The following is a 22,167-nucleotide window of genomic DNA, read 5'->3' as shown; positions in this document are numbered from 1 at the left end:
TCTCTGGCGTGATTTTTAACGAACTAGTGTAGAGAAACATGGAAAATAGTAAAATGGGAGCACATTTAAACGTCGGAATTCACAGTGTGATTACACATGTGTCTGATTACACAGATTTCACTGCACCATGAAAGTAACGCGTTTATTCGCGAAAGTTCACGTTATATAAACGCGAAAAAAGGTTATTTTCTTAACTCGCGTAAATGAGATCAATGGAACGATTTTGAGATAATAGGTAATTGAATAAAAATGAGGATTTTTTAAATTGAAAAAAAAGAGAGAAAGAAAAGAAAGAAATCGTGATCATATTTGGGGACATGGCCTATTTTGTTAAATAACCTACACATACTTCTTTGGTATTCATGAACACACTCTTTCCACATTTAAAACGATGTATTTATTTATTTAAGACACTTTGGTACATATAATTTTTTTTTTTGTATTTTTAAAAAGTACATGTTCCATCATAAATTTTGCTAAGATCTCTCCATGTTGATAAAAATATTACCTTTAATTATAATCCCTAATAAAAATTAAAACATTTGCTATTAGAATATAGGCAACATGCTCTAGGAATTCGATAAAAATCTCAGAAAAGGGTGTGGTTGTGCGTGATCGAGTTGGGGCGGGTGGGAAAAGTGTTAAACCTTCTCGAATCCAGGCGCGGGTGCATATTTTTCGGCAAAATTTTTTTTTAGAACTAGAAAGGAAATGAATAGGTAGAGTACATGAAATAGCTTTTTGTGGCTGCTATACGAGGAAAGATTAACTGAAGTAACACCATAAGGTTTCGTGTTGAGTGAATGAGTAGGAAAACGGTTGAGCAATCAGCTATCAATTAGGAATCCTCCCCCGGGCTTATATAGGGCACTCCAAGCTCTGTATCGACCACTCATCTCCGGAGCACACGGCTGCTGGAAAACGACTGGTTAAAACACTTGAATGGAAAACTTAAATAGCAAATTCATTTCTGTGGTAATGAAATACGTGGGAGCAATCTCTAACTATCGTCATTAGAGACTGTTTGTTGACAAACCTATATAGGGCGCAAATTAACGGTCTATGTATGCAAATTCAGTGAAGAGCTTCCCAATTTATAAATTCTGAATAAAAGCTGTTTTTTCTTATATATAAAAGTTAATTAGAAGTAATAACCTATACTGTATTTGTTATTTCTAACCCCACATAAATCCCACCTTGTAAATTCAAAATTTATAACATGACACTAACGTAACCCAAGATGAAAGATGAAAAGTAACAGAAAAACAAAAAAGAAACATCGGAAGCAGTATAGGTAAATGAAAAGCCGGGGGGGGGTGAGTGGTTTAAGAAAAATACCATTACCACAAACGGTAAATCTGACATCATACGTGTACATAATAATGTCATAATAATCATGTTGACATTACAATTTATTTATATCAGCCTTCGAAGTACTTTTTTATGTCGACGTAATTTATCAACACATGGAAGAAAAAATGTTTTTAAAAGCTGAAGGAAACCAGGAAATAACTTACCGCAATCAAGTACAGGAAGTGCATTTAAACAATAAAGATCGGGAGCAGGGCAAACATGGACCTCAGAGTTGCAATCATGTGCCATGAAGGAATGAACATCCCCTGCCGACTGGACATGCCCGCCTTGTGCTCCTTATTATGATCGGGAAAACGGGAAAATCCGTAGACAATTATGACATAACAATTAGCATTATTGAAAAACATCAGTTAGCATGGATTTGAGTTAATATTTTGCATTTGCTGACGAGGTCATTAAATCGACCCTAGAATTTGCAAATGAAGACTTAAAACGAAAATGTTGATATTGTTGTTTAATCAACTTGTTTGTCAACAGCTTGCCTTGTTTTTAGAAATTGTTCATACCTAGAGCATGCCCATCAAATCTACTGGTAGACATAAATCCCAATATGTGATTAGTCTATTGCTACATAAGTAAGGAAAGATTTTCTCAGTCACAATGACCTCCTGATTATGAAAGTTTGATTTCAAATTGTATCTGCATTCAAACTACTAGTAAGCAACAAAAAAAAAAAAAAAATCAAGTCCCTTATAATTATTAAAGATTCCAGAATCAATATTCATTTAAATGTACTACTCTATTCTACTCTGATAAACATCAACAAGTACTGTTTTGTAAAATATTTTATTTGTCTCTACTATCATATACAAAGTATTTACATTTTAAATCTGGCCCAAAAAATAACCAAGATAAAATGCCATTACGAACTTTATGTACATGCTTTGTAATATTTACACAGACATTTTCAAAACTGATACTGTATGAATGCATGGTGACTGAAATGAAAGTATGTTTAGTACAATTTCCCATCAGACATTATGAACATGGGTATGGGAGACATCATGACAATAAAAGTAAACTTTAAGATGATGTGACTTCAACTTGTCAAGAAATTATTACAATATAAAAGATTTTCTGCAACAATTCATTCAAATCATAGAGAATCACTCAAATAGCATCTTATCTAGACTTACAAATCAATATTTTATGCATATCTCATAATGGTAAATGTCCTTCTTTCCATAAATTCATTTTCATGCAAAAACTCATTAATATTAAAATAGGTCAACATAGATTTTAAAGCTTGCCTCAACAAATACATTTATTTATTATAATTAATTGGGAATAGGTTTGTTACAAAAACTTTTATTATTCATTCATAAAAAAAGTATTGGCCAGATGCAAGTCTGGTAGAGTGCTTCTATGGATGTATCATTCATGCAAGTTTGGCCAAGATAAAGCTTACAGCTACTTAGAAATGAGACCTGTTCCAAAAATTCTTACCCCCTCATTCAACTGGATAATGTAGGTCAGATTCAACAATCTAAGCAAGCTTGCTAGTGAGCATCACTAGCTGCATCACATTTGTAATTTTAATTCACATATGAGATTAGGCAAAATCCAGCATCTGATGCATGTTAGTAGTGAACATCCTTAGCTGCATCATACAACAAGGTTTGGTCAACTTAGAGCTTATAATAATTACTACATAATGGACCTGCTCTAAAAACTTTGACCTAGTAACTCATCTGGAAAACTTAGCTCAGACCCAGCATCCAAAGCATGAGTAGTAGTGTGCATCTACAGATGATGTATAAATAATAAATGCAAGCTTGGTCCAGGTAGAGATTATAATTCTCTGGTAACGGACATGCTCCAAAATATATTTCTGGAAAATCTAGGTCAAATTCAGCATCCAAAGTAGGCATGGAAGTGTGCATCCCAAAATGCATCATCATCCATGCAAGATTGGTCTAAATTAGGATCACAGATAAAATGTAGATCCAGCATCTGAAGAAAGTCTAGAAATAGCTAGATGCATTCATACAAGTTTGGACAACATAGGGTTCATAGTTACTTAAACTTGCTCTGGAATCTTGCACTCTGATGCGGACACTGAACCTTACACTAATCATAAATCATACTGACTTCATTGAGATGAGCTAAAACCTGCAAAAGAGCTGTATGTGTAACAGTGTTTCATTATTACAGTGAGAGGAATAACGAGTGAAAGCAGAGGTAACAAACTTGACAATGACCTTAATCCATTAAGTGAAATTCAAAATAAACATGCTGAACCAATGTCATGAGCTATATCAAAATACCCAGTTCAAATAATACATGTTGCCCTGAAATTTGAAAAATGTGTACTCTATGGGTCTTCCTCCATCCCACCAGAGGAGAAAATACGAGAAAATGTACAAAAAGAGGTAAAATGATGAAAACCCAAATGAGACTTTGGCATTTATGAAATAAAATATCATTTGATGATGCATATACACACAAGAAGCCGGCTCATAAAGAAAATAAAAATGGATCTTGCACACTTATTATAGCATAGAATCTGATTAACTTATGACATGTACATGTACCTGTTCAGCATGCCAAAATATACAAATGATTTTTATCAAAACTATTTTTTGTTCTCTCTTTAATCTATCATGAAATACAAAATGAACTGGATCACACCTTATTAAATGAATACTTTACAGTGATTTCATACCCCTGTTTTTTCTTTCAAAATGATTTTATTGAATGTCAGAAATGTACAACAACTCACACATACTCACAATGATTTTATCGTTACATACAAGACATACAAAATCAACAACACACTTTTTAACAGAAGAATATATCTTCTCTGACACTCTGAGTTCCTATTTCCTCTTTATATACCTGTAACTATTGTTGGCAACTCAGCTGTTTCATTAATTCTTTTCAATGCACTTTCGTTTCACAATGAAATCAACGGATAGCACTATTACGACCTTTATCAGTTCCTTTACAACTGACCAATCTTACAGCCACTGGAACTTAGCCCCCTGTCTGTTGTCACTTAATCATTTCAGCTTGAGACGGATGTTTTTATTTGGTATCACCTGCACGGGTAAGTTCTGATTGGTCTGCGGACTCATTAAGTCCGGGACATCTGCACTAGGTAGTCTCTTCACATGCTGAAATACAGTGTAAGATGATGAGATTAGCGGAGTTTTCTACATACAGTTGTTTACATCAATATACATTCCTTTTTAAAAGCAAATAGGTCCTCAATAAATATTTATTTTCAGAAAACAAGAATTTGCCAAAGCAGATTCTATTTTTATTTTGGCAATTAAAATGACAATTTGTTTGTTGCAGCCAAGAATTAAACTTTGAGGCATTCAGTTAGAAAATGCAAGAAAAATACAGACTGACTGAAAAACCCAGTAGGAACTTTATGTATGCTATACTTGAAAAGAAATCATTTTTCCACTATGACTAAAGAAATATTTTACCTGATTTGACACCATTTTGGTAGTTTTAACTTCTGAGCCTTCGTCCTGTTTCAGGGGTGTGATTTCATCAACGTGCATGGGAGATTCTACGGCAGTCTTAAATAAATAAAAAAAAACAACCACAGCTGATTAAGGTGATCAGGTATTATGAAGGATTTCATATCTGGAAAAATTGTTCTAGTTTCACTTTGGTCTAATCTTCAAGAGCAGCCATGCCTTGCTAGTTGGTGCACTATTTAATAATCATACAAATTGACTGGAGATTCAAGATTCACTTTTAGTTGATTGATAAGTATGCATCTGTCATAAGTGACAGGCATGTACATTTCAAATTACCCTTGGTAAATCTCTTTGTAATTGCCTATGAAAAGAAAAAAATACTGATTTAAATTGAGGAATTGGAACTATAAGTATAATGGAAGACTGGCATAATTCTGGAGAGAATTTCAAAGAAATATATAGAAAGATGGAAGAAATTGCAAGGGCAAATTATGTGTTTAAAAATAGTACACTAACAGATATGTATACAGGCCTTTATCAAGCAGTGACTACTGTGGTTTGATTTTGATTTCTTTTCTTATATACATTTAATATCCTATCTTCTTGTTGCCAATATTTTAAGCCAAAAAACATCAGACTCTATTTACACCCCATGACTCAACCAGAAAGCATGGTTCTCTTACAACAAAATCTTACTGCATGCACAATATTGTCTATAAAGTTAGAGAAGAAAATTCATGAGCCATATTCCCCCTTATTTAATGCCCGTCCGGTTAGTGTTATGATCAGCAGGCCAGGATACCTGACAGGTGTCCTCCTCTGATTTTGACCGCTTGACCTGACAGTGTGGCCTGATGGGTGACCCTTCCCTTTTCCTACACGGACTAAGAGCGGAGTTGTCTATGTGCATTGGTGAACCCAAGACATTCTGATAAAACATAAACAATACAAATAATTCCATCCCTCAACTAACTCAAATTTTGGTTCATTTCCTTGATTCTTGGCCCAGTTCTGAATTTAAAGTCCACAATGCCATGGATTCTTTAAAGTAAAAAGTAATCTTTGAGACTATACAAAGTGTTGTGCATGACATAATTTCTTATTTTTAAAATATTCAGCTTAATAACAGATCAATACTGAATATAAGATTAAATCTTGTTTCACTTTCCACATTATCAATGTGTCTGGATAGATGGGATTTTTTTTTTTTTTTTTTTAAAAAGTTGAAATCAAACCTGCTCATCCTGCGACCTTGACCTTTTGACTGGACTCTCGCTTCCTGTGGGACTGGCTTCCCGTTTAGAATTAGGGCTCTGCATAGAGCTGTCTGAGGGAACAGGGGAGTTTGATACAACCTGTTAATAGTGAAGAAAAAGATATCAATGTGTGTCACTGACCAGACCTATAATTAATACATCGAACAGAGTTCTGAGCAGACAACAAAACACCCATAACCATATCCTCTTTCAATAAATGTACACAGTAATTCCTTTTACCTTGCGTATATCCCCATTGATGGCCTCTTTACTGGTGGATGATGAACAGTTGGAGGACTTCTCTGAGTCCCGGCTGGATTCCGGGTCGTGACCTATGTCCCGGCTGGACTCTGGGTCGTGACCTACATCCTGGCTGGATTCTGGGTCCTGACTTAGGTCCTCTGACAGATCCACAGACATGGAGTTACTCCGGACCAGTTCCGTGTCGGACCTACTATGATGAAGAGTTAGACCCGATTCTGATTTAGAGGCACTGCCAATACTACTCCTGTGTTCCTAAAATCAAATTAAATTCAATAAATATTCCTGCTTTGAAAGTTAAAAGCCTATGAATTTCCTCTGAATAAAATGTTTGCAAGAACTGGAATAATTGTTGTTATGTTGGCACCAAACTCAATTCTTCCCAATCTTTTCTTGGCTGAAGCTCATTTTTTCTCCTGTACTCACAATTTTCAAGAGAAATCTTTTGAAATATTGGTGGATACAAACTGAATACAAGTGTGCACTGCACATATCAAAGTTTACTGATTTTTCCTTCAATATTCACATTTACTTTAGAATCATCAATGCTTGTGTGGGGGGGGTGGGGGGGGAGCAATGTTCAAGGACTTCGTGGGTCACCCTTATCCATAAAAATTATATCCCTAAGAACAATTATTTCATTGAAGCTTCTGTATGTACGAGTTACCCAAAATTACATCCCCATGAACCAAAATTTTTTTACCTCCCCACATACATTGCCCCCCCAAGAATTAGAATGATTCCACAGTCATCTCTATACCTGTGCTGCAGCTGCCCTTTTACACTGTAGTAATATTTTCTGTGGTACATAGAGATCCAATTGCTTCCTGTAAAATAAATATAGACAGTTTTGTTTTTAATTCCATCAACCTCTCTGTTAAACATCAACCTCTCTTTTAAACATCAACCTCTCTGTTAAACAAATTCATGTGTAAACTATTTAGTACTTAACTCACCTTTTTACATGTTTGATTTCTACTTTCATTCCGTCTTTCATGAGTTTGATATGGTATGCATGTTTATGAACTATAATGAAAAAATCTATGATATTACCCAGTAAAAACATTTTAATTAGCAGAACAGTTATGAATTCATCCTAATTCTCTTGATTTGGAAATCACATATTAAAAGACAATTTCTTAATCTTTAACAGGTTTCCGGAGACAAAAAACTAGGAGAGAGTAATAAAGATTTCAGTTAGACATTTCGTAAAGATCGAATCCTACTTCATTCTTGTAACCTTATCATAATAACTAAATGCACATGTACATTCATACAGACCCAAACTAAAATGGAATGTCTGTCAGTGTTTGGAAGCAGAGTACAATAATGCAAAAACACCTTTATACAAGTTACCAGTTAATTATTTGTAATGATGTAATCCATTGGTTCTATATGTACCGTAATTTCGGGATTATAGGTCGATGGGGTATATAGGTCGAAAGGCTTGTTTTCAGCCTTAATTTTTGAAAAATTCTAAGATAGGACGAACTAACTATATAGGACGAGGCTTTGTTTCCCATTTTCTAAAGATTCTTACGCAGATACAATGTATCAGAACAGGTAAACCCCTAAAATTACAGCGGTTATTCCGTGACATGAACGTATCAAGAAAATAAACAGGTATTTTAATGAGTACAGCATATAAATAAAGTTTTTTTAAAAAAATGTTGTTAAAACTACTTATTTTTCTCCAAACTGCCTGTTCAATGCCTCCGTAGTTTCACACTGTTGTTAAATCAGAGGTATAAATAACACGTAAATATGTTATTATTTAATTATATTCCGGAAATACCCGAGACCAAAAAATAGTAATTCCGATTTCAGAACAACTTGGATACATTCCTAATAAATTTTATTCAGACATTATTTACCGGTGGACGATAATTACTTCGATGTCCGCCATTTTTAGTTTTCTTCTCCAGGGATTTGCTAAAACACGCAAATGACCATTGAATGTATATATCAAGCAACAGTAAAGAATTGAAATCATATTAACACTCTATAAGTTTGATTTATATATTTAATTGAGAGTACATTCACAATTTGACTGTCAACATGAATTTCACGGCTTTGTTTGTTCAATGATGTGTAACACTAATACCCTATAACAGCACGTGGGCTTCTTAATCATGCCCCACAGGCATTTAAACTAACACAGGTGTTAACACCTTTGCGTGCAAGTGTAAATCCCTTTATCTGTCAGACAATTAAAATTCTGTTAGAAAACGGTATTATAATTAATCAAAATTAAAAAAAAAAAACAGTAATGACTAGCGGTTTTTTTTTGGTAATTAAATTTAGGAATTGAATGGCAACAAATTATTTCACTAATTTTACATTTAAATAAACATAAGACAATAAAAAATATTATATTAGTATTATACTATTTCAATTTATCGCTACTAATAGATGGTAAAAACACTACAGTTGTGATCGTGAAAAATTTCCGTATTTTAAATTTTGATACGATTGCGGTTTTACTTTTAGTACATGATCGCAACTTCCTAACTTCACAAGATGGATAGCGCATGATGTTAATGGACAATACGTTCAGGAATTATTTAACAGATGAAGCAATGTTGTTTTCCTTTGTCATCAACGGATAATTAATGGAATTTATTTTGTAAGAAAGCTATAGAATAAATATTTTATTGTTTACCGGTGCATTAATTTTTTGTGAAAAATGGTCAAAAAAGTTACGAAAGTGGCACAAATTTGCATTGAAATTGACGTAAATTTTACTGATTGGGGGCATTTTTCGTAAACTTGAGCCTTAAATAGGTCAAATTCTGTATATTGGGTGACCCCAGCGGTTCTGAGAAAAAAAGTATCGACCTATATTCCGTAAATTACGTTATATGCAATGTATACTTATCTGAATTTCTCAGCAAGTTACCTCTTTGTTATGTAAAATAAACTCTTACCTGTGTTTGTAAAAGACTGTATGTCAAAGGTCAAGTCGACATTCTGGTTCTGATTCTCAATTTTTACAAAGGTCAGTCCAATGAACCATCTGCATAAGTGTTTTCCATCACTAAAATCATAAAAAATAATTAAATACAGAACCTGCCTAATTCATAGCAAAATTGATTTCACTGTCATACACGCAATAACAGAGTAAACCTTAAGCTTTTCAGAACAAATACATGTGCTTAACAAGATGACTGAACTTTTACTCTGGCCCTTCCCTATACTAACCTCTCATTTAGTGGACCTAGTGGGGAGGGGTTTACATGTATACTGACTGTACATATACTAACCTCTCATCTAGTGGACCTAGTGGGGAGGGGTGTTACTACTTATTTTTCTACTAAACTGCCTGTTCAATGCCTCCGTAGGTTTTAACATGTATACTGACTGTACATATACTAACCTCTCATTTAGTGGACCTAGTGGGGGAGGGGTTTACATGTACCAGTTTTATACTGACTGTACATATACTAACCTCTCATTTAGTGGACCTAGTGGGGAGGGGTTTACATGTACCAGTTTTATACTGACTGTACATATACTAACCTCTCATTTAGTGGACCTAGTGGGGAGGGGTTTACGTGTGCCAGTTTTATACATGGGTTCCTCTCTAGATTCCCCACCAGTAATCGGATTTTTGATTCCACATAGCCATTCCTGTGAAAATGTGAAGTGAGATTAATGACAATCAGATTTATGAATCCTAAATAATTGAAAAACAGCTAGATAAACAATAAGTCAGAATATCTTGGCTTACCACTCTAAATAGTGCTCCTCCTCCAGAGCACTTGCTGTTAAAACTATATAGTGTCTGTAATACAAAAAATGCACACTTTATAAGAATGAATTACTACTAAAAATAACAAGAGGCCCATGGGCCACATCACTCACCTGAGCACTAAGGGTAGGAAAAAGTAGAAAATGGCTTTTTACTGTAAAGTTTAAATCCAAAAGTAGTCCCATGACCAATCATGGATTTGCTATTTTTTAGAAAATGATTTTAAAGAATTTTCCTATACAGTGGACCTTCAGATATCCGGACGCCAGATATCCGGATGCTTCAGTATCCGGACGATTTTTCATCGGAACGAAATTTTTAAATGTTACTTTGTCTTGTTTAATTGGTGATTCAGATATCCGGATGCTTCACATATCCGGACAAATTGACTGGGAACCAAAGCGTCCGGATAAATGAGGCTCCACTGTATATATCTTTACAAGAGGCCCATGGGCCACATCGCTCACCTGAGCACCTTTGGTCGGCCATTGTGGCCCCGCCCTACCCCCCGGGATCATGATTTGAACCAACTTGAATTTACACTACCTGAGGATGCTTCCCTATAAATATGATCAATCATGGCTTGGCTATTCTTGAGAAGAAGATTTTTAAAGAATTTCCCTATATATTTCTATGTAACACTTTGGTCGGCCATTTTGGCCTCGCCCTACCCCCGGGGGTTATGATTTGAACAAACTTGAATCTACACTACTTGAGGATGCTTCCATATAAAAATGTTCAATTATGGCTTGGCTGTTCATGAGAAGAAGATTTTTAAAGAATTTTCCTATATATTTCTATGTAACACTTTGGTCGGCCAGTGTGGCCCTGCCCTACCCCCGGGTCTGTCAAAAAATGCACACTTTATAAGAACAAATTTGAATCTACACTACCTAAGGGTAGGAAAATGGCTTTTTCCATATAAATATGATCAATTATTGTTAGGCTATTCTTGAGAAGAAGATTTTTAAAGAATTTTCCTATATATTTCTATGTAAAACTTTGGTCGGCCATTTTGGCCCCGCCCTACCCCCGGGGTCATGATTTGAACAAACTTGAATCTACACTACTTGAACATGCTTCCATGTAAATATGATCAATCTTGGCTAGGCTATTCTTGAGAAGAAGATTTTTAAAGAATTTTCCTATATATTTCTATGTAACACTTTGGTCGGCCATTGTGGCCCCGCCCTACCCCCGGGGGTCATGATTTGAACAAACTTGAATCTAGACTACCTGAGGATGCTTCCATATAAATATGATCAATTATGGCTTAGCTATTCTTGAGAAGAAGATTTTTAAAGAATTTCCCTATATATTTCTATGTAAAACTTTGGTCGGCCATTTTGGCCCCGCCCTACCCCTGGGGGTCATGATTTGAACAAACTTGAATCTACACTACCTGAGGATGTTTCCATATAAATATGATGAATTATGGCTTTGTCATTCTTGAGAAGAAGATTTTTAAAGAATTTTTTCTATATATTTCTATGTAAAACTTTGGTCGGCCATTTTGGCCCCGCCCTACCCCCGGGGGTCATGAATTGAACAAACTTGAATCTACACTACCTGTGGATGTTTCCCCATAAGTTTCATCTTTCCTGGCACAGTGGTTCTTGAGGAGAAGATTTTTAAAGCATACCACCAAATTTTCATGAATTCCCAATTATCTCCCCTTGAATGAGGGCGTGGCCCTTCATTTGAACAAACTTGAATCCCCTTCACCCAAGGATACTTTGTGGCAAGTTTGGTTGAAATTGGCCCAGCGGTTCTTGAGAAGAAGTCAAAAATGTGAAAAGTTTACAGACAGACAGACGGACGCCTGACAAAATGTGATCAGAAAAGCTCACTTGAGCTTTCAGCTCAGGAGAGCTAAAAATGATTATACAGACTGAATATGATGAATCTTTCTTTAATCAAAGAACCAACTAGTGCCTTAACCTTAATTTACCTCTATTTCTTATTGATTATCCTTCATGAACTTATGACGATTGAAATGCATTTGAACAATTTAAAGAGTTGACAATAAATTCAACATACTTGTACTTCTGGAAAAAGTTGGAGGGCTCAAAAAGTGTGCTCCAGCCATCTTTATTCTCATAAATTTTACTAACAATCTCTAGCCCTGTAAATGAAATCAACATTTAATAAGACTGATTTTCTTCACGTACCAAACTGTTCATTGTTTAAATACTGTTCCTAAGTTTAATTCCATTGCAATTATATTTTTTCACTCTATTTTTTAGACATTTTCATTGGTTGAACTTTAACAATCCCTAAAAGCTAGAGAACTACAATTATAAATCCTCCTAGACTGTACAGGTAATGAGATGTGTGAATGTTCTCACCGCCTTTGAGCTCCTCTGTCATGATACTGCGTGTGGAAAGGGTGACATTAAAGGTGGAGTTCTGTTGGGGGTAGGCGGGGGTGATGATGGGCATCAGATGAAATCTGTCTGACGTGTTTACCTGTTACAAGAAGACAAAACTTAAATCAACTCTACTTACTATTAGTCTCTATTCCCAAACCATATCCAAAGCCATTTAAAAATGGAATACTCAGTAGTTTATTTTGATCTGAATGTAATCTACTTTTAAGCTGGGATTGTATACATTACTTTATTTTACTAAACTTTATAACATCCAGACAACTGTACTACTGGATCAATTAACATCTATGGAGAACTCCTTAGATATACCCACTCTGGGGACCCACAGAGGAAATGAGAGGTTGTATTTGTTAGATATACTCACTCTGGGGTCCCACACAGGAAATGAATGGTTGTATTTGTTAGATATACTCACTCTGGGGTCCCAAACAGGAAATGAGAGATTGTATTTGTTAGACATACTCACTCTGGGGTCCCACACAGGAAATGAAAGGTTGTATTTGTTAGATATACTCACTCTGGGGTCCCAAACAGGAAATGAGAGATTGTATTTGTTCTCATGCTGTAGGGGTTTTAATAACACAGGCTGAGGCCATTCCCTGCAAAATTCATAATATGTATATTTTTGAGAGAAAATCATTACACTGTTTAGAAACTTTATGCATCAAGCCACATACTTAATTTATTTTTTTATTTAAATATGATTTTAAATGAATTCTCACAAACATAATTCGAATACTGTTTAATTCAGTAACCAAGTTAACATAACACAAGATTTCTTTTACCATTTATGGATGATCATGAAGAATTTGTGCAGTAGAGTAGCGGGAGCTGCATTAGGGTACAGCTGACAGACTCGGGCCACCAGCATGGCCCAGGAGACACCACCCAAGAATCCCACAGCATTGGAGTATATACCCTTCTCTAGAACACACAAGTAAAATCATGTCAACATAAAGTCTCAGTTCATAATCTTTTTTATTATTTAATTCATTAGTCACCCCCAATCAAACAAGCTTGGTGCCTTTTCTAGTCTATAAGACGATCATAATTTGAATCTGAAGAAGTTCAACCACTGTTTAATAGAATTAAATTGTACTGGTTTACCTCAGTTAAGTTAGATGACTTCAAAATAGAACAGAAGTCAATACAGTGGATGACTTACTTTTAGCCCAAAGCTTTACCGCTCTCAGTGCCATTCTAAAGCTGTGCTTGTTTGGTACAAGATGCAATATCTCATCAGTTACTCTACACCCTGAAATTAATAAACAGACACTATGAAAAAACAGCTGATAAAAACATGTACAAGCACAGTCAAACTTCATCTCTTGAACTCAATGCAACTGTAAAAAAAACTTCAAGATATCCATGTTAAATAAAAAAAAAAAAGATTGAGTGAGACTTTCAACTCATTTTGACATATCCATTTTTTTCTTAAATATCAAAGTCAATATAAAGTTTAATCTAAAATAATCCATCAAAGTTGTTAGACAACATACTGACCGTTCAGACTTCGGACACATTTTTCATTGAGGTTTTTGAGCATACTTTCGTCTCTAAGATCAATGTCCTCTGGAATCTGTGGCAGAGCAAGCCTGGCAAACAACATGTCAAGCTGAAAAGATCATTAATCAGATCAGTCAGTTATTGTCTGGGTTTTAAATTAACTTTTACATCCCCCCCCTCGAGTTCAGAGATGGAATTTCTTTAAACATACGAGGGGTGTTAGAAAAGTTCGCGGACAAGTTCTATTGTGAGCGCGCTATTTTCACGAAACCAGTCAAACTTTTCAGATAAAATCTTAACCTATTTTCCAATATATATACAAAACTTTGGTGCTCTCCGGTGCTAACTGAAAAATATACAGCTGTTTTATTTTGATAAATCTTGCTTCACGGAGCATGCTACATTTTGGCACGTTTACATCACATAAACTCTTTATTAAAATTAAAAATTGCACAATTGTAGCGCAAAGAGATTTGTGATATTTTACCTGTCGCAAAAGTATTCATGAAACATCACTGGGAGAAATTTTGGATCAAATTGGAGGGTATATGACTGTTTTATAGCCATTTATAAATAATCAACGCATAAAAACACAGCCAAAAATCGGAACGTCATTGAGCGTCATGGAGCACTGCGCTACGTAAAAATTATGTATGCAGACAGGAAAATGTCTAATAAGAAATTAAAATGTGCAAGATGCTGCCGGGAATTTCCTACACATACAAAGGACAAAAGTTTTCAAATGGTTGTAGCTTTATAAGAATGTAAGGATTAACATTTTGAATGATTAACCCCATCGATACTTCAATACCCCTTTATTGCATGGACGTTGTGCCTTTATGGTTTTGCATAGTTTCCATACCTGATCGATTAACTAAATAGACTTCTTTCCCAAAGATCTCAATAATTACCAAATCAGTTCAAAAAACATTATAGTAGAAAAGTAACATGTGTTCCTAGATATTCAAATTTAGAGTAGAAAAAAAGATAAGAAAAATATGGAAAAAATCAAAGATTTAATGAACTGCGACAAAGCTTAACGGGTTGAAATCTGGCTGTCACGACGCCTTACGTCAAGTGATTGCTCCGTGAATCCCATGATCTCATAGTAAAAATCGTTGTAAATTTTCAAAATTGTAGTAAATGGACTTGATTTTTTACATGCAAATAAACAAAATGTAGGAATTAATTAAGACATAGGTCATACTTCACAGTACACAATAGATTTTCCGTAATTCAATGTGTCCGCGAACTTTTCTAACAACCCTCGTACTCCATGCTATCATCAAAATCAATCAGACAATTTTAATGACTGGTTAAAAAACTTGTTTTAAAAAAACCCTGTTAATTGCTTGTTGAATTCTGTGAAATAAATATTTGGGAACATTCTAAATATAGTCTTTGTGTTTACCTCAATGCCATCAAAAGTCATCTTAATGACTGGGACAAAGGCCTCTTCTACCGCCTGAAGAAAACATTGTATACATTAGTTTATTTATTGATAATTGTAACAAATGGCCAATCCCATAATCAAATTTGTACTTAAAAACTTGAATAAATTCACACAATCCATATTCCTCTTTTTCAATATTTTCACCTAGTCCTTGTCAAAATACTCGTTTTAAATCAATTTAAATGAAAAACAGTTATTTTCAATCTGCCATGGCATTAAGATTGGTGCTCCTCTAAAGACTAGTCATTTATTAAAAAACTCACTCTCAAGTCTTTGACTTCTGGGGTATTCTTCAAAATTTCAAAGAATGAGGTGAAAAAGTCTGTCCTTTCAACATGTCTTGGCGCAACACACAAAGTATCTATATCAGCACCTACCACAAAAAAAGAGGTCTGATTTACCAAGTAATTTGCAATAATAATAAACAAAGTGTATATTACATTGTACTTGTATATGATCTTTACCTTTTGTATGAACTCCAAGTCTGTAAGAACCAAATGTGCACACCTTGCCACCAAAAGCATCAATTTTGTCTTCTGGATAATTATTCTGTGTACAAAATAAATGGAATTTTTAAAGAGAAGTGTAATTTTTGGAGATGAATACATAACTTTTATAGGAATATTAATTGTGAATCCATGGTCTTTTCTTGAAGTAATAAATACATATCATGATAGTCAAGCAGTATAACATGTATTATGATACTTTCTTTAAATATAACTTTTATTACATGTATAATTGATAACACAGAATTCCTGTAAGTAATTGATCATAAATTGATTACATTTTAAGTAATTCTGTCCTGCCTGCCCTGTGCCATGTTGATGATCAGAATATCATTTTTAATTTGTTAATTACATTAACATAGCTATACCTTTTGTCTGCTGACGTCCTTAATCCAATCTCGGACCAGTGTATTGATTTTGTGTAATACTTCCATTCTGTTTGAAGGGAATAAGCTTACATTATTAAATGTGTTAAAGTGCGTCATGTAAAAAAAAAAAAAAAGTCTTAAGACTATAAAAGTGAAATTTTGCTCTCATATAAACATATGGTTTAAGTGCAAAGATCTATATTAAATATATGCTTATATATGATATTCTTTTTTATTAACAAAATATATTCTTTTTTATTAGCAAAAAAAGGAAACAGTCTTTATTATAATGTTCTAGAAATCATCAAATATGAATAACTTATGCTGTATCAACCAAATCATCACTGGATTATCATCTTATGCTTTTTGGTATCCTGTATACAGGGTTCTTTTCGCCCCGTGTTATTTTCGCCCTTTCACATTTGCAAACAACTAAGCCCCGTTTTAAATTCGCCCAGTCATAGTTTTGTTAAGAAATTATGCTGTATTATTTGAATTCACCCCGTTTTTAAATTTGCGTGAATGAGGATAGGGAGAAAGGGGCGAAAACAAAACGAGGGCGAAAATTCCCCTGTATACAGTATACATACAAGCATTTGTTTTTGGACTTTCCTCTATAAATTTATAAATAACAAGAGGCCCAAGGGCCTTGAATTGCTCTCCTGATAAATTGTACAATCTATCCCTTCTATTTGAAGTCTCTAACTCTAAGTATTCCAAGATGCACGAACTGACAAAGTTTGATGATTCTTACCCAGTTAGGGCTGAAGATATTTGATAATTTCAGTATAGCTATAAAATACCATAAGTAGGTCATGGTGACCTACTTTTTGATTTTAAAATTTTCTGAGGAATCATGATGCATAAATTGACGAAGATTGATGATTCTAAGCCAATAAGTACCTGAAATATTCAAAAGTAGGTCACTGTGACCTACGTTATGGTCAACATTCTCAGAAAAACCAAGATGTCTCAACTGGCAAAGTTTAACAATTCTAGGCCAATAAGTACCTGGGATATTTAAATATAGCCATAAAATTCTTAACTAGGTCACTGTGACCTACTTTTTGGTCAATGTTCTCCCTAAACCCAAGTTGCATCAACTGACAAAGTTTGATGATTCTAAGCCAGTAAGTACCTAAGATACTTAAATATAGCCATAAAAATTCAAAACTAGGTCACCGTGACCTAATTTTAGGTTGACGTTCTCCACAAACCCAAGTTGCATCAACTGACAAAGTTTGATGATTCAAGCCAATAAGTACATAAGATAAATATAGCCATAAAATGTCAAAAGTAGGTCACAGTGACTTACTTTTTGGTTGACATTTTCTGAAGATCCAATACGCATCAACTGACAAAGTTTGATGATTCTAAGCCAATAAGTACCTAAGATACTTAAATATAGCCATAAAATATCAAAAGTAGGTCACCTTGACCTCCTTTTTGGGCGACATTTTCTGAAGACCTAAAATGCATCAACAGACAAAGTTTGATGATCATAGGTCTGAAAGTATTCAAAATATGCCTTTTAAACAATTTGAAAACAAATGCCCGCAAAATTCAAAAAGTAGGTCACAGTGACCTACTTTTTCAAAAATATGTTTTAAGGCCCCAAGATGCATCAACTTACAAGATTTCATGGTTCTAAACCTCTCAGTGTCTGAAAAAGTAGGTCACGGTGACCTACTTTTAAGGTGATGTTATTCTAGGACCCAAGATGCATGAACTGACAAAGTTTGAGGATCATAGGACTTAAAGTGTCCAAAATATGCCTCCAAATCAATTTGAAAACAAAATCTCGAAAAATTCAAAAAGTAGGTCACCGTGACCTATTTTTGTGTCAACATGATGTGAAGTCCTAAGATGCATCAACTTACAAATTTGATGATCCTAGTCTTTAAAGTAGGCAAAATTAGATGGTTTTCACTTGACCTAAATTTAGCAAAAGTTACCTCCCATTGGCAGCCATACTGGAGGTCCAAATGCTCATATTGCTTCATTGTTCAACCAATTTTAAATTTTTATATTTGCGATTTTGAATTAGGAATCATTATTTTTCTGAAGTATATAATTTTTTGGAAGCCTCCTTTATTTAAAAAAAAAATTTAATAAAGATTTTCCACCAAATATTTCTGCTATGTTTTCTTAAACTTGGTAAGACAATGAGGAAAACTCACCGAGTTGACCTCCAATATGGCGACCAACGGGAGATAACTTTTGCTAAAATTAGGTCCATCAAAAACTATCTATAACAATGTTTTTATTATGTGTAAATTTTGATCAACTTTGAAGTGACCTTGAGACCATGCCCTTTGCCCCAGGGTCATGCCTTGAACAATTTCTAATCTTCAACATATCCTGACCCTTGTATGTAAGTTTGGTGAAAATCTGCCTGGAAGTTCTGGAGAAGAAGATTTTTTAACAACAAGTACTTTGGGTTTTATTTTCCTGATTCTCCCCTTTTTTAGGGTCCCACCCCTAGTTTTAGTATAAATAGTAGCCCTTAAGCCAAGGATACCCCATGACAAATTTGACAATGATTGGCCAAGGGGTTCTTGAGTTACGGCCCATATTCTAAAAATTTAATGCACACCGCACGACGCACAAATGGGCATAGCATTAGCTCTTTGAGCCTTTGGCTCAGAAGAGCTAAAGAACAAAGATCAGTCATGCCCTCAAGTATATAAGATGAAATTTTAAGTCAACTTTAGCATACATGTTAACTCTCCCGATTTAGGCGGGACTACCGCTTTTTCACTCCATCTCCCGCCTACCGATTTAATTCAGAAATCTACCGCTTTTCTACAAAAACTGCGTCTGAAGTATTTTTGGTTCGCTTGGGTATCCATTGCCAATCTCATAAAATCTCGCTATATCGCGTGATTTGATTCGGAATCATACAAACGCTTTTTTGTACATAGATTTCAAGCACGGATTTGACAACGACAACAACACAAGACTACCAGTGATTACATTGGTTACGATAAATTAATCAACATCCCTGCCATGAAAAAGGAGATACAGCTTTTAAGAATTAGATTAAAACATTTGACATCGTCTTTAAAAGCACAGAAGCTCACAACTTTATCAATAAAGTCAATAGAAATCACACGATTGACCAAGCCATGTGGCACATCTCTACTTTCGTTTTCGATCATCGCGGGAAATCTGATTTATATAACGAAAGATAGGAACTTGTTTTAGATCTAGATTAAACCATGTCATCAATTGTTTTGTTTAAAAACTGAATGAACATTTTATTGCTTCTAGGCTATATCAGCAAAGATCACTCTTCAAAAGGCTAAGTAAAGCAGCCAATCCAAGCAAAATGATGAGCATAAAAAATATTTGAATTTGTAAAATTTATGTCAAACTTAAGGTGTTTCTGTCTTCTTCTTTGCTGTTGCTATTTAAGATTAATAAGTGTAGGTACCTGATTTCATTTAAGGCTTATAATATACATGTATATTACATGAAAGATATCGATAATCCAAGCGTTAAACAACACGCGCGCAATGCTACCGCTTTTGAGGTCTGAATCTCCCTCTTTTTCATCACAATAGGTTAACATGTATGACTTTAGATCAAATATAAAACCAATTAATTGTCACAAATGAGACATCTTTTGGCAAGTAAACCTCTGGCTGAGTTGCGAGTCTCTGTTATTTTAAAATGACACTGGTTCATGTAGATAAATTACCTATGAGACATTTCTGCCTCACTCTCAAACACTCCGTGTGGTCTCATGGCTTCCTCTAGCTTTTCAGAGAGTTTCAGGTCCAGTGGTTTTGGTCCCTCCAAACTAATCGGGGATGTGATCCCTGGATAGCTTTTAGTTTGTTCTAATGACATGACTACAACTAAAATAGAAAAATTCGAACGTGGTTTTCTATGAAAAATTTTAATTTTTATGAATGTTTAGCAGGAAAGTAACTTTGAAAAAAAGTTAGCAGGTTAGCAACAATGTTTTATTCCAAGTTAAACGCTGAAAAGTTTACAAAACAATTTTATTTCTCATTATCAATAATAACAGAATCATATCCTTCAGTAACTAGCTAATTTCAACAACAGTCAGCATTCAGTTCATTCAATGATTTATCAACACCACTACCAGTATAGGCATTAAAATTATCTTTAAAATACTTTTAAATCTTTACCTTTAGGGCTTTACTGACAAAATCTTAATTCCCTGATTTGTAATTATCACGTGTTTACAAAAGTCGAAAGAATCTACTTTGTTTTGAGTCTTCGATCATTTTCGTTCTTTTTCTCAAATATGGCGGAAATGTATTTTCGTATATAAAAATATATGATTTTAAATCCAACTTAATTTAGTCAAATTATTTCTTGTAAAAAAGACATAAAATAAATATAGGCTTTGACAAAAATACTTCTCACGGTTTCATTTGATTTGAAAAATACGAAAATATTTTCAGAACTGTTTTTGTTAATTTGTACGTAGAATTTCATTCATTTATGAAGCTTTATTTTAAATTATAAGCAGTAGGAATTTAAAATGATGACAAAAGACAAAATATTATTATATGTATTGTCTATTCTTCTTAAAGCAAAATATTTTTCAAAATTTAACCTTTTATGAAAAAGACGAAATATTCATTGACTGATTTGTTAAATAACTTTCAACTTCCGGTACAAAGTGCTTTGCGTGAATGTGAAAAATTAAAAACAATGATTTTAATGTTTGTATACAATATTCTAGGATGGCTTAAAGAATCTTTTGACATTACGCTATCGAAGTTGAAAGATTTTATCACAAGAATTGTCGTGTTCATTACTGTGTTTGCAATTTTACTGTGGTTTTCGGCCTTCTTATATGGGAGCTTTTATTTCGCCTATATGCCCCCTGTGTCTCTAACTAAACCTGTTAATTTACAGTTCAGGTAAGTTTCAGAAGGTCTTTCAAATGTGTTTTTCTTATTGTTGATATTGCCTTTTTAATGACATTTACTTCCTAAGTTATAAAAACAATGATTATTATTTGCCTTGTACAGGTCCAGTCCAAAGACCGTCTGTCTGTCTGTACCGTCTGTCTAAACTTTTCACATAGCTATTAATACTTGCCACAAAGTACCTAGGTATTTAAATAAGGGCCACGCCCTCAAAGTAGATATTTTTTTGGTGGCACTTCTTCTCAAGAACTTTGAAACTGCTTTACTTGCACTTTGTGGCCAAATGCAGGGCCAAAATGGCCACAACATGGAATATATAGCAAAAATCTTTAAAATCTTCTTCTCAAGATACAGTCACACTCATGATGATCCTAAGGTATATGACAAAAATTTGGCCAAAAAATTTTACATAGATTATATAGGAAAAATCTTTATCAATTTTGCATAGAAACTAATGTAAAATTGGAATCCCTCAGGTAGTGTAGATTGAAGATTGTTCAATCATTTTTTGGCCAAAATGTTTTACATAGGAATATATAGGAAAAATCTTTAAAAATCTTCTCAGTGTGACTGTATCAGGAAAGATATGGTATTCACTTCAAGTGTAGATTGAAGTTTGTTCTTTGTGGGGGTAGGGCGCAAAATGGCCAGAAAGTTTTATAAAAAGTAGGTCTTTAAAAATAGCTTCTCAAGAATTTGGGCCATAAAAAAGATGAAACTCATGTGGAATCATCCTAGGTAGTGTATTAATTTGTTCAGCTACGGGTAGTGTTAAATCTAAAGCAAACTAGCATGGACCTGTTGTATATTTTTAGCTAATTCCCTTTTTTCCACACCATGCCCTACTTTTCAAAATTACTAAATATGCCCAGTTTAGAATATTCCTTTGCTGTTCTGTTTATTCAGTGCATGTGTTCATAATCCCTTTGTTTACACAACGATAATATAACTT

The 22,167-nt window shown here is 34.2% G+C and overlaps 1 protein-coding gene across 2 annotated transcripts; it reads right to left on the bottom strand.

Moving 5' to 3' along the window:
- Positions 1–2,146: 2,146 nt before the first annotated feature.
- On the bottom strand, positions 2,147–20,589 carry LOC134236243 (poly(A) polymerase type 3-like). Of its 2 annotated transcripts, XM_062718419.1 has the most exons (22): positions 20,463–20,589; positions 20,006–20,165; positions 16,303–16,369; positions 15,893–15,977; positions 15,692–15,801; positions 15,387–15,440; positions 13,973–14,084; positions 13,635–13,724; positions 13,255–13,393; positions 12,987–13,068; positions 12,428–12,548; positions 12,120–12,204; positions 10,059–10,112; positions 9,848–9,958; positions 9,256–9,365; positions 7,285–7,354; positions 7,089–7,155; positions 6,308–6,583; positions 6,047–6,166; positions 5,614–5,739; positions 4,812–4,907; positions 2,147–4,490 (listed from the first exon to the last, which is right to left on the bottom strand). In XM_062718419.1, exons 2-22 carry the CDS (start codon positions 20,155–20,157, stop codon positions 4,377–4,379), a joined length of 2,241 nt encoding a protein of 746 aa, XP_062574403.1. In that variant the 5' UTR covers positions 20,158–20,165; positions 20,463–20,589; the 3' UTR covers positions 2,147–4,376. The 2 variants fall into 2 exon arrangements, with proteins under 2 accessions (XP_062574403.1, XP_062574404.1); XM_062718420.1 differs by lacking the exon at positions 5,614–5,739.
- Positions 20,590–22,167: the final 1,578 nt, after the last annotated feature.

Source organism: Saccostrea cucullata, unplaced genomic scaffold, assembly GCF_032062105.1.
Source record: "Saccostrea cucullata isolate Sc308-1 unplaced genomic scaffold, CSIRO_AGI_Scuc_v1 ctg578, whole genome shotgun sequence".
Lineage (NCBI taxonomy): Eukaryota > Metazoa > Mollusca > Bivalvia > Ostreida > Ostreidae > Saccostrea > Saccostrea cuccullata.
This window is presented reverse-complemented; position numbering and strand designations above follow the sequence as displayed.